Genomic DNA, 11,083 nt, shown 5'->3' with positions numbered 1-11,083 from the left:
CCAGTCTGGTCTTGCCCTCCCCGACTCTGCATTATGGATGGAGTGAATCATCTGGTAAATAATTCACCCGTAATCGGGACAGCGAGGGTAACAGGAGATCAAGGGTGGAGGTGTCAGGAGGGCCCAAGTTGGCAACCTGAGCCAGACCACCCCCCATCCTTCCAGGGCTGGGCTTCCAGGGAGCCTGAGACCCAGGCAGGAACCTCGGAGAGGCAGCCACCAGGGGGATGGGGCCATGGTGGGTCAGAGGGCCCCGTACACACCACTCAGCCTTCTGCTGCTGGCACCCCTGTGCCTTCTGCATCCAGGGATCTCAGCTGAGTGATGCTCAGACCACCCTCCACGGCAGCCCACCCCCCACTCCCATCCCATCATTTCTTTCCCTTTCTTCCTCAGGATCTTCGTTTTACACTTGTGTAGGCTTTCAATGAAGTCCATTCACTTCATTCACCTGCCAGACATTCACCAGCAGGCACTGAGCCACCACGCGGTGCTGGGTGGGGAGGCAGGGCCAGAACACTGAGAGCGCTCTGCTTTGCCTGAAGAAGTCATAGAGTTGATGCTGAGGCCACTGTCAGGCCATGGTCAGATCCGGGTTTCAGAAACTGTGCTCCCAAGCAGACGATTTTCAAGGGGCTGGGAGCAGTGGGGAGACCTTTGCAAGAGTCTAGGTGGGAGGTGCTGGTAATGTGGGCCAAAGCAGGGTCCGTAGGGTTGGAAAGAACCAGTTTCTGGTTAAATGTCTTTCTTTTTCTTTTTTTTTTTTTATGCTGAATGTCTTTCTTTTTTTTTTTTCTTTTTCTTTCTTCTTTCTTTTTTGGCCCCGCCACGCGGCATGTGGAATCTTATTTCCCCGACCAGGGATTGAACCCGTGCCCCCTGCATTGGAAGCGGGAAGTCTTAACCACTGGACTGCCAGGGAAGTCCCTAAATGTCTTTCTTTTCAAACAATTGAACATCAGAATCTTGCCTTTGATCCCTTCCCTCCAACTCCATGCTGGTCTCCTCCTCTTCTCTCTCTGGGGACGCTGACAGCAGTGGGGAGAATCTGAGGTTGGGAGTTAGGACTCTGATCCCAGCTCTTCCACCTACTGTGTGGTTTTAGACGAAATGATTTTGTGTTTCAGAGTCTGGGGGGTGTTATTGTCATCATTTCTTTTTTTTTGGCACACGGGCTTAGTTGCTCCGCGGCATGTGGGATCTTCCTGGAGCAGGGATCGAATCCTTGTCCTCTGCATTGGCAGGCGGATTCTTAACCACTGCGCCACCTAGGAAGCCCCTATTGTCATCATAGTTAAGATCAGCAGGTGATGCAGGGGAAGAGTCCAGTGCAGGGCATGGCCCGGGGGGCACTCAGTCGATGGAAGCTAGTGGGAATGAGCTCTGTTGCTCGTTTGTCCTCTGAGGCAATTGTTTTCCTAAGCTTGCTGATACTGACCACAAGGGATGGAAAAACAGGGTGCTCAGGCCGGTGCTGGGGTTCCATGCTGGGTCCCGAGCAGGAAAGAACGCCTGCTGGCCTGCCTTTCGCATGATGACTGCTTACTGCCTGACTCCCTGGTAGAGTGGAAGCTCCATGAGGGCAGGGGTGGGTGGCTCCTTTGTCACTGTAGCCCATGCCTGGCCCAGAGCAAGCGCTCCATAATTAACAGCTGACAAATGAATGAGTGCTGGGTGTGCTGACGGCAGGCCGGGGTCATCTTGCCTTTGCTGCAGTGGGTCTGGAATCCCCCCGGGATCCTTACGCAGAGCTCTCCAGAGCTTGAACTGCCAGTGGCCACACAGTGGTACATCTCCTGAGCCTTGGGGGTCACTGCCTGGCTGATCATCATCAGATTGACTTCTGGGTGCTTGTTAAAATCCAGGTTCTGGGGCCCTGACCCCACCCCCCCACCCCCCGCCCGGGGGGATTCTGACTCAGTAGTCTGGGACGAGGCCCAGAAATCTATGTTTTTATCAAGCTTTCCAAAAGGTCTGTTGGGAACCTCTGCTCCAGTCCATCCTCTGATCTCAAGGATCCCCCACCCCACCCACTCCCACAGCACAGCCAGACAGGAAGCTCCGTGGGCTCCTGCAGAAACTGTCTCTTGTCCACCAACTCCAAAAGGGCTTATGCTGCCTTATCAAACCCTGCCCAGCTGGGCCGGCCTTCAGACTGATAACAGAGATTCTGGGCGAGGACGGGGAGCAGGAGACCCCAGAATGGCCCCAGACAGCCAGCGTTGCCTCTCTGTCTCCAGGGCAGCCCCATTCGGCCCCAGGAGCCCCCGAGGAGGCCCCCTCCATCCAAGGAGTGCGGGGAGGCTCCGTGGAGCTGGCCTGTGACTCCCAGCCTGCCCCCCGTGGTGGTCTTCTGGAGCTTCACTCCCCTGGGCTCACTGATTCCCCGGCCTGTGGCTGTCACCAACAGAGCTGAGTCCAAGGTGGAGGCCGGGGCGTCAGCTCTGGGCGCCGTGAGTCTGCGGAACAGCAGCCTGGTGCTGGGGGAGCTGCGGGAGGGGGCCCGCGGCCACTTCCTGTGCCAGGCCCTGCACATGGCTGGCGGCCAGCTCCACACAACCTACTCCTCTCTCGCTCTGGCCGTGCTGGGTGAGGGGCCTGGCCAGGGACCCAGGCTGGCTTGAGCTGCTTTGCATGCTGCTTTGCATCTATTTGCATGTGCTTCCCATTGTGTTCTGCTGGGCTTGGGTTCTATGGGGCCCTCCTCCAGGGAGTGGGGAAACTTGGGATCATGAGAAACGGATGCTCAGGGCTCAGTGGGCAGGTCAGACCCTGCCAGCAAGCGCTGGGCTGCTGGACACAGCAGGGCACGGCCCGGGTCTGAGATAACAAACACAGGGCCTCTCCTTCCTCTGGCCAGTGCCCGTATCGAAGCCTCAGGTGCGGCGGAGTGACCTGTCCCCAGTGGAGGGGACCTCCGTGGTGGCCACATGTGCAGTGTGGGAGGGCACGGAGCCCATGACCTTTGCCTGGCAGCATCAGGCACCCCGAGGCCCTGGAGAGGCTCTGGTAGGGGTCACAAAGCATCTGATCCAGCTGGACCCAGTCAACCGGACACACCTGGGCTGGTACACACGCACGGCCCATAATGCTGTCAACTGGCTAAGCAGCGATGGAGTCTTCCTGGATGTCATCTGTGAGTCAGAACCTGGATGTCATCTGTGAGTCAGAATGGTCAGCGCTCACACCCACCTACCCACCTGGGCTTGGCCTTCTGACACACCCCTGGAGTACCCTAGCCCTCCAAGAGGCTCCAGTAGGCAGGAGCTCAAGGCACTGTACCCATTGGTGCCAAATATGGCTCTAGTCCAAGGGGCTTGCACCTTTTCAAGGTATGGGTCCCTCTTACCAGGAAATTGTGCATATGCTCACAGTCACAATTTTACCCATAATTTCATGGGTGGCTCAGAAAGTCTACCTTTGACCGACTAAACCCTGAAGAAACAGGGAAGGGGCACAGTGGGAAGAGAGGGGGACAGTTTGGTCTGAAGTCTGAGGCTGAGAGGCTGAAGTTAGAAACCAGAAGCTTGTCTTGAAAGTACACGTAGCAAAGGATTACTTTTCAGAACACATGAAGATCTCCAAAACAACCTATGAGGAAGAAGCAGCAATCCTTACAAAAGTGGACAGAAGACCAGAATAGTTATCTCAGTAAAGAGGAGAACATGTGAAGCTAATTAACTTCTAAAACTTTTTTCAAAAAATTTTTTAAATTTAAAAATAAAGAGAAATCAGTGGTTTGTGTGAAGGATGAAGACTAGGATAGTCTAGAGCCGCACTGTCCAATAGGGTAGCCGCTTGCGTGACTTTGGTCACTTGGGATGTGACTGAACCTAACTGAGATGTGCTCTGAGTGTAAAATGCACACTAGATTTTGAAGAGTTAATCTAAAAAAAACATATGTATATATGTTTATGTATACATACATATGTATACATATAAATATATGAGCTCTTCAATACTTTTTATATTGATTGTGCATTGAAATTATAATATTCTGCATGTATTTGGTGAAACCAAAAATATTATTGAAATTGTTAAAACCTATTGGTGTTTTTTTGCTTGGTTGGGTTTGGTTATTTCTTCCTTTTCGAGATTTGGAAAATTTAACAGGTCTACGGCTCACACGTACCTATTGGACTGTGCTGGTCTAGAGGATTTAAGGGGCTAGAACTCTGCCTGATGATGTCCACTAATGACAGTGGTCTGTGTGAACTGCGAACTGAGCACTGTGGAGGAGGCAGGTGAACAGTTCTTGAGAGGTAGGAGCAGAATCGAAGCAGGCAGAGAATTCAGTCCTCCGTGCACATCAGGGACAGAGGGGACACAGGAGACAGGGGAAGGCGGTGACCCAAAGACGTGAGGGGGCCTGGCTGCTGGGACCATGCTCAGGGCAACTTCCCACCCTGTTTTCCAGTCTAGAGGGACCAACCGCCCCAGTCTCAAGAGACCGCTCAATCCCAGGCAAATGGGAGGGACTGGACGCCCTGCTGCTCTTCTGCATAGCCAGCTCTTGCCCGTCCTCCTACCCCAGTTCAACCACTAGTCCCTCAGGGAAGCCCCCCATAGTCATAGCTGCCCTCCTGAGCTCCCCCAGCCCGGGGTGCTCACCTCCACAGACCCTGATCACCTACATTAGACTGTGCCGGTGGCCCCTGCACCCTGAGTTCCTGGGGATCTAGCACAGTAGTCAACACAGTTGGTAAATAATACATCCTCACTGGATGGTGAACGAATTCAGCCATGACTATCTGAGTGAATGAAGGGAGGAAGCCTGGGGAGGCGTGACAAGCCTACCTTGCCTTCCAGATGGTCCAGACACCCCTGTGATCACCGTGGAGCCGCTGGGCTTCACTGAGGAGGGGTTTTGGGCCAGTGAGAGGGAAGAGGTGACCCTGAGCTGCCTGGCCGCATCCAACCCCCCCAGCCACTATGTGTGGCTCCGCGACCACACTCAGGTCCACACTGGGCCCATCTATGTCATCGCCAGTGCTGGCCGTGCCCACACAGGCCTGTACACCTGCCTGGCCCACAACAGCCTCCTGGACACCGGCACCCAGACCAGTGTCCAGCTCACCATCTCCTGTGAGCGTGTGGGGAGGGGCACTCACGGCTGGGGCCCCCACAGTCCTGGTGTGGAAGCTGAGGTGGGAGGGGTCTGGGGAACCAGAAGGAGCTGCTGAGCAGGCGGAGGCTGGGAAAACTTCAGGAAAGAGCAGAAAGAGGGGGAAACCCTATAGAGACCCCTCCCCAAGGAGCTGTTCCCATGGCCCTGGGCACTGAACTGAGGCACAGAGAAGGGTGAGGACAGTAAGGCAGAGTGGCTGGGGCCACGCAGAGAACAGGAGATAGGAGACGTCCCAGGTGGGGGCCTCCGGGGGGGCTCTGGGATTCCTCGGGGACTCTGAACCCTCGCCCCTCCCCCAGCCCCTGCCCTTGACCTGAGAGCTCAGCCTTTTCCTCACCAGCCCCTCAGAGGGATCACTCTTTCTCCGCTCACCCGCTGCTCCCTACTTCCTCCGCCCTTGACACCTCCGGCCTCCAGGCTCCCAGCTGGGCTGGGGGCTGCGGTGCGTGTGCTGCAGTGGGCCTGCTCCAGCCCATCCTCACACGCTTCTCCACCCAGATCCTCCGAGGGGCAGCCCTCCTGTGCTGTGCTCCCCACCCTCGGGGCACTGACTTGGGTCTGCACCTGGCCTGGGGGGCTTCGGGCTGCCCACCTGCAGTGGGACGGGCCCCCGGGAACGGGCCCCGCTGCCCTCAGCAACATCACCTGGAGTCACACGGCCACCCAGCTCCCCAACAGCAGCGTCTCCACCTGCACCGGCCAGCACCCAGCCCTGGCTCTGCCCGCCCTCTGCAGCATCACGCTGTGTGAGGGAACAGAGGACACAGCAGGGCTCGGCCATTCCAGGCAGAGGAGTGGGCAGGGGCCAGGGGCCAGACCAGTGGGGCCCTGGGACCTGGGGTGGGGCTTCAGACCGCAAGCTCCGGGACCTGCCCTGTAATGAGGAGGTGACAGCCCTGGGCTCAGTCCCCACCTCCCAGCTTTTCTCTCCTCTCCAGCCCCAGTCTCCACCTACGTTGTGCCCTGTCCTCCTCTTGCTTAGAGCTTAGAGTCCGGGCTTGGAGCCCTGCGACACCCTCCTTACCATCTCCCAGCCTCCAGGGAGGCGCTGGTTGACCTTACGCTTTACTTCTACTGCTCTACTATTGCATGTTGGTCTAGAAGTGTGCCTTTAGCTTTCTCTCTGCCTTGGAAACCCCTACCCATCTACCAAGATCACGTTTACCTGTCATGCTGGCTTCAAAGTCCTCCTCCCTGAGGCCCCAGAAGGTTTGTCTTTCTACCTATACGCTCACACTCATCAGACTGCATTGCAATTGTTTGCTTAGGCTCTGTTCCCACTACTTCCCTCGCACACGGTCCGCCCTCAATAAATGGTGAATGAATAAATGATTGAGTGGCTGTGTACACGGAGGAATGAGTGAAGCAATAAATGAAGGAGGGAGGGGTGGGCAGGCCCTCTCCTGCAGGGCCATGCTGAGCCGTTATTCCCTACCCAGGGGAACCCCTCCGCAGCCCCACCTGCTGGACCACGGCTACAATCGGAGAGCAGTTCACCACGCCGAGCTGTGAGTGGCCTGGAGGCGAGCCCCCTGCGCTGCTGAGCTGGCTTGATGGACGGCAGCAGCCCTTGGGCAGCAGCGGCACCTCGCTGGCTGCCCACCTCCTGCAAGCCCAGGAAGACCTGGCTGGCAGAGGGTTCACGTGCCGCGGCACTCACCCGCTCAGGGTCCCCGACCCTCTCTGCCAGCTCCAGCTAGGTGAGTGGGGGCTAGAGACTCGGTTCTGGGGCAGGGTGGGAGGAGCAGCCCTTTGGAATTGGCATGAGGGGCTCTGGGGGGCAGCTGTGTTAGAATGCAAAGTGAGTCAAGACACTGCGTCACCTTACCTCCCAGATACTCAAGTTTTTTGATGCATAAAGTCAAGGGGTTTGGTCTAGGTCTGTGTTGTCAATAAAAATATAATGTGAGCCATGTGTATAGAATTAAAATTTTCTAGTAGCCACATTTGAAAAAGTAAAAAGAAACAGTGAAACATTTTATTTAGCTTGATATATCCAATATATCATTTCTACATGCAGTGATAAAGTTATTAATGACATATTTTACATTCTTTTTTTTCATGCTGTCCTCAGAATCTGATGTGCATATTTACAGTGACAGCACATCTCAGTGTAGACTGGCCACATTTCAAGTGCTAAATAGTCACATGTGTGTTTGGGGCAGGGAGCCATTATTGGACAGCCCCATCTAGACAGTGAGGGATGCTGTCTTCCTCATTTGCATCAATTTGCATGAGAGGTGCCTGATTATATTCTTGATTTGCATTAATGTTTCAGGTGCCAGAGGTCTCTCTCTGCCTCTCCCACTCCCTCTGTCTGTTTTTGGTCTGAGTTCTTTCTCTGTCTGCATCTGGCCCTGCCAGTCCTGTTTATTGCCAACTCAAGAGAAAAGAATTAAATATCGAAGTAAAAATTTGACAAAAGCAAACAGCAGACCTGTCACATAGAACAATTTTCACGACAGGATTCACATCTTGGTCTCCAAAGGCTGGGTGACTAGCATGTTTTCAGGGAGGTCCGCCACTCAAAATATTTCCTTCCCTTATTACTCAGTCTCAGGACTGGAAATTCCATCTTAGGAGATTCCTGGGCACCTGAAATCCTGGCTCTTTGGGAGTCAGTCCGTAAAAACTGAGCGCCTGCCGTGGGCCCAGCTCTGTGCCCAGGGTGGAGAGGCTGTGGGCCGTTAGGGGGAAGGAGGCCCTGTGCCAGGTGCTGGGAGGATGCAGCGAATAGGGCAGGGGCCCCACCTGTAGAAGCTGCTCTGGGGTCAGGTGGGAGAGGAACATCGAGCAGCACAGCTGCTATCCACAAAGCTTGGAGCAGATGATAGGAATTGGTATAGAATGAGAGCCTGAAAGAGGAGGCAGACCGGACCAAGACAGGCTTCACCGGACCAAGACAGCCTTCACCGTCAACCCCAGCGGCCCTGTCTCTTCTCTCCCCTCTCCATCCCCTCCACAGCCAGCCCAGCACCTCACCCCCAAGCCTCCCCACTAGCCCAGGCACAGAGGGCACATTCTAGCCTTACCCTCTCTGTCCCTGCAGAAGCCCCACAGCTGGAAGTGACTGAGGCCCGGGTGTCAGTGCTGGAGCGGGGAGAGGCCTGGCTGGGATGTGCCCTCCTGGGGGGCACGCCGCCCGCCCAGCTCCTCTGGCTGGGCCCCCAGCGATGGCAGGTGGAGCCAGGCCCTTCGGGACTCACACTGCACCCTGAGGGTGCCCAGCTGCGCCTGAGTGTCCGGGATGCCGACCCAGCCCACCACAGGGGCACCTACCAGTGTGTGGCCTGAAACGCCTTGGGCAGCAGCAGTCAGAGCATCCTGCTGGAGGTCCTGAGTGAGTGAGGGGCGGCCTGCATGCGTGTGTGTGTGTGTGTGTGTGTGTGTGTGTGTGTGTGTGTCGGGGGGGATAGGGAACCTCCGGCCATTGTCCTTTAGGTGGAAAGGCACAGGGATTCCCTGCTCCAAAACTTGCCTGCATTATCTTTCCCAGGCACAGACAGGCCCTCAGAAAGCACAAACCCTACGTGAACGTGAATCGGATGCTCTGGAGTTCAGGTAGACAACTCCATACAGTCAGAATCATCTTCTCTTCCTCCATTTCTAGAGGAGGAAACTGAGGTCGGTGTGTAAGTCTAGGGTAACACAGACCCAGACTGCACAGAAGTGGTCAAGGCTACAACCCCCATCTCCACACCACCAGCTTTCTCTCAACCAGACCGTAATGAGTGTACCCATACACACACACACACACATACACACACACACACACACACACACACACGGTTGTGGGTAGGCGTACACGCCTGTATGTGTCCTCACCCCCGCCCCAGGGCATCCAGCACCCCCCAATGTCACCATCAGCTGCCTGACCTACAGGAGACGCCGGAGCGAGGTGCAGCTACCGTGGGCCGCCCGAGGCCCCGGCAACCTGACGGGCTTCCTGGTGCAGTGGAGGGCCAGCGTCCCAGGCCCCGGGGCAGGGGCTTTGGAGACCGCAGCTGGCGACATCGAGCCAGAGAGCAGGGGCCGGCGGCTGGGGGGCTTGGACCCGGGGGTCCTCTATGCCTTCCGTGTGCGGGCTCTGAATCACTGCACAGCTGGACACCCCCTGAGGTGAAGACACCAGGTGCCAGGCTAGCGCCATGGAGGGAGCCAGATTTTCGCCACCGAACCGAACCCCGGGGCATCTTCCTCTCCACATGACATCCCTGACTCCGTCCCTTTGCTTCCTTCCTCCTGAGTCCCTACACCCCCTGCCTCTGTCCTCTTCTCCACCCTCCCCTCTGGTAACTCTCTGCTGTCTTTCCCATCCCTCCCTGGGAGGCTCTGGAGGCCAGAAGTCATAGTCCAGCTTGAATCAGAAGAAATAGGGAAGGGGGAGGTGCAGGTGCCAGTGATTAGATCGAGATGGGGGCCCGACTCTGCACCTCAGTCTCACCTCCTGGGGCCCAGGTGGGCCCTCGGCTTCCTGCTGCTCCTTCTCCGTCCTGGGAATCCCTTATATTACGGCATCCTTCCCTTCAGCCCCAGGCTGCCGAGATAAGTGGCCTGCCGCCTCCTGTGCCAGATATAGGGGGCTTGGCTGGGAACTCAAAACCTCAAGAGCATGGGCAGGAAGAGCATCTTCCCTGGGGAGAGAGACCTGGTCTCCAGATTCTCTAGGTCAAGGCTTGCTCTTGACCGCCCACCTCAGGTAGAGGGGGAACAAGATGAGCAGGGCACAGCCTGCTTGGTACCCTATAGGCCACTGTTGCCAAGTTCAGTGGTGGCTCTAAACCTATCTGTGCAACGCCTCCTAGTGGAGCCCCTCTTCAGCGCCTATCCTGCAGTGCTGGGTGTGGCAGGCCCAGGAATGGTGGTGGCAACAGTGGCCTCTCTGCTAGTGTTCCAGTATGTTGCCCGGTACCCGGGCACCTTCCCCTGTGAGTGAGAAGTTCAAGGGCAGGGTTGCTTGACCCTGTAAGGTGGCCCTGTAGGATGTAGACTCCCCTGGGCAAGGACTCTAGGCTCTTCCTTAATTGTGACCTCTCCCCAGTGCTAGACGCCCATCAGGGCTCCAACCCCCAACCTCGGTCATCTAGGGCCACCCCTTCTGGGTTCCTGAGTCTCAGGGAAGGGAGGGTTATTCTCCTGGGACCCACGGTGGTTGCTCAAGAAATGCACCTCTTCCTTTTCTTCCTACAGGTCTTGGGCGGTTGCTTGTTCCCAGGTAAGTGTGGAAGCCCAGTCATTCTGGAGGTCAGGATTTTCTTCTAACTGGACAGGAAGGCTGGGAAAGTGTAGTTGTCACAAACTTTACTCTCCCACTTTACCCTCAGGGAGCAAAGTCACCAATATTGGGGTTCACGGGGTGGCTCTGAGGCAGTGGCATGTAAGCCTGATTTTATCCCCAAACTCAGGAGAACAGTCCTGAGTTTCATACGTGTGATGCTGTCTCTTCGGTCCTCTGAGAACAACCTGGGACACCCCCAGGGCACCTCTCTCTCCTTTGCTTGTGTCTGTTCTTTGTGGGCACTGAACCACCACCCACCACCCCAGGTTCGGATCCTGCACAAGAATCCACGGAAGCTCCAGTAAACGTCACCATCACAGTGACGGCCACACCATAAGGCACCAAGGGGAAGGTACCAACACGCTTAGGAGAGACGGTGGTGGTGGGGGGGGAGGTGGTGGGCATAACCCCCTGGTCCCATTGAGTCTTAAAGCCAAGGTAGCTATGACCCCAACTAACCCTTCCCAGTGAATATCCGGCTTTTACAACCAGTGCAAGGCTCAGCTGCAGGGCCTCTAAATGACTTGGTTATGAGAACAAGTCCTGGCCCAGCTTGTGGAAGACAGAGGTGGAAAGGTGAGGAAGACACACGACTGGGGAGAAGACCAGCCGGCTCTCCGAGGGCAAGTGAGGACCACGGTGCTGGGAACAGTGTCTGGTGCCGTACGAGTGAGCTG

The 11,083-nt window shown here is 56.2% G+C and overlaps 1 protein-coding gene across 1 annotated transcript; it reads left to right on the top strand.

Moving 5' to 3' along the window:
* The first annotated feature begins 235 nt into the window (after positions 1-235).
* On the top strand, positions 236-10,743 carry VSIG10L2 (V-set and immunoglobulin domain containing 10 like 2). The gene is given in 15 exon segments (XM_057747704.1): positions 236-321; positions 2,221-2,338; positions 2,340-2,589; positions 2,861-3,136; positions 4,810-5,091; positions 5,143-5,147; positions 5,637-5,874; positions 6,568-6,828; positions 8,178-8,468; positions 8,965-9,240; positions 9,243-9,260; positions 9,934-10,056; positions 10,319-10,343; positions 10,453-10,503; positions 10,644-10,743. Coding segments are annotated over 15 exon segments (2,400 nt in total).
* Positions 10,744-11,083: the final 340 nt, after the last annotated feature.

The sequence above is a fragment of the Hippopotamus amphibius genome, chromosome 9, assembly GCF_030028045.1.
Source record: "Hippopotamus amphibius kiboko isolate mHipAmp2 chromosome 9, mHipAmp2.hap2, whole genome shotgun sequence".
NCBI lineage: Eukaryota > Metazoa > Chordata > Mammalia > Artiodactyla > Hippopotamidae > Hippopotamus > Hippopotamus amphibius.
Note: the sequence above shows the minus strand (reverse complement) of the source record. Positions and strands in the feature narration are given on the sequence as shown.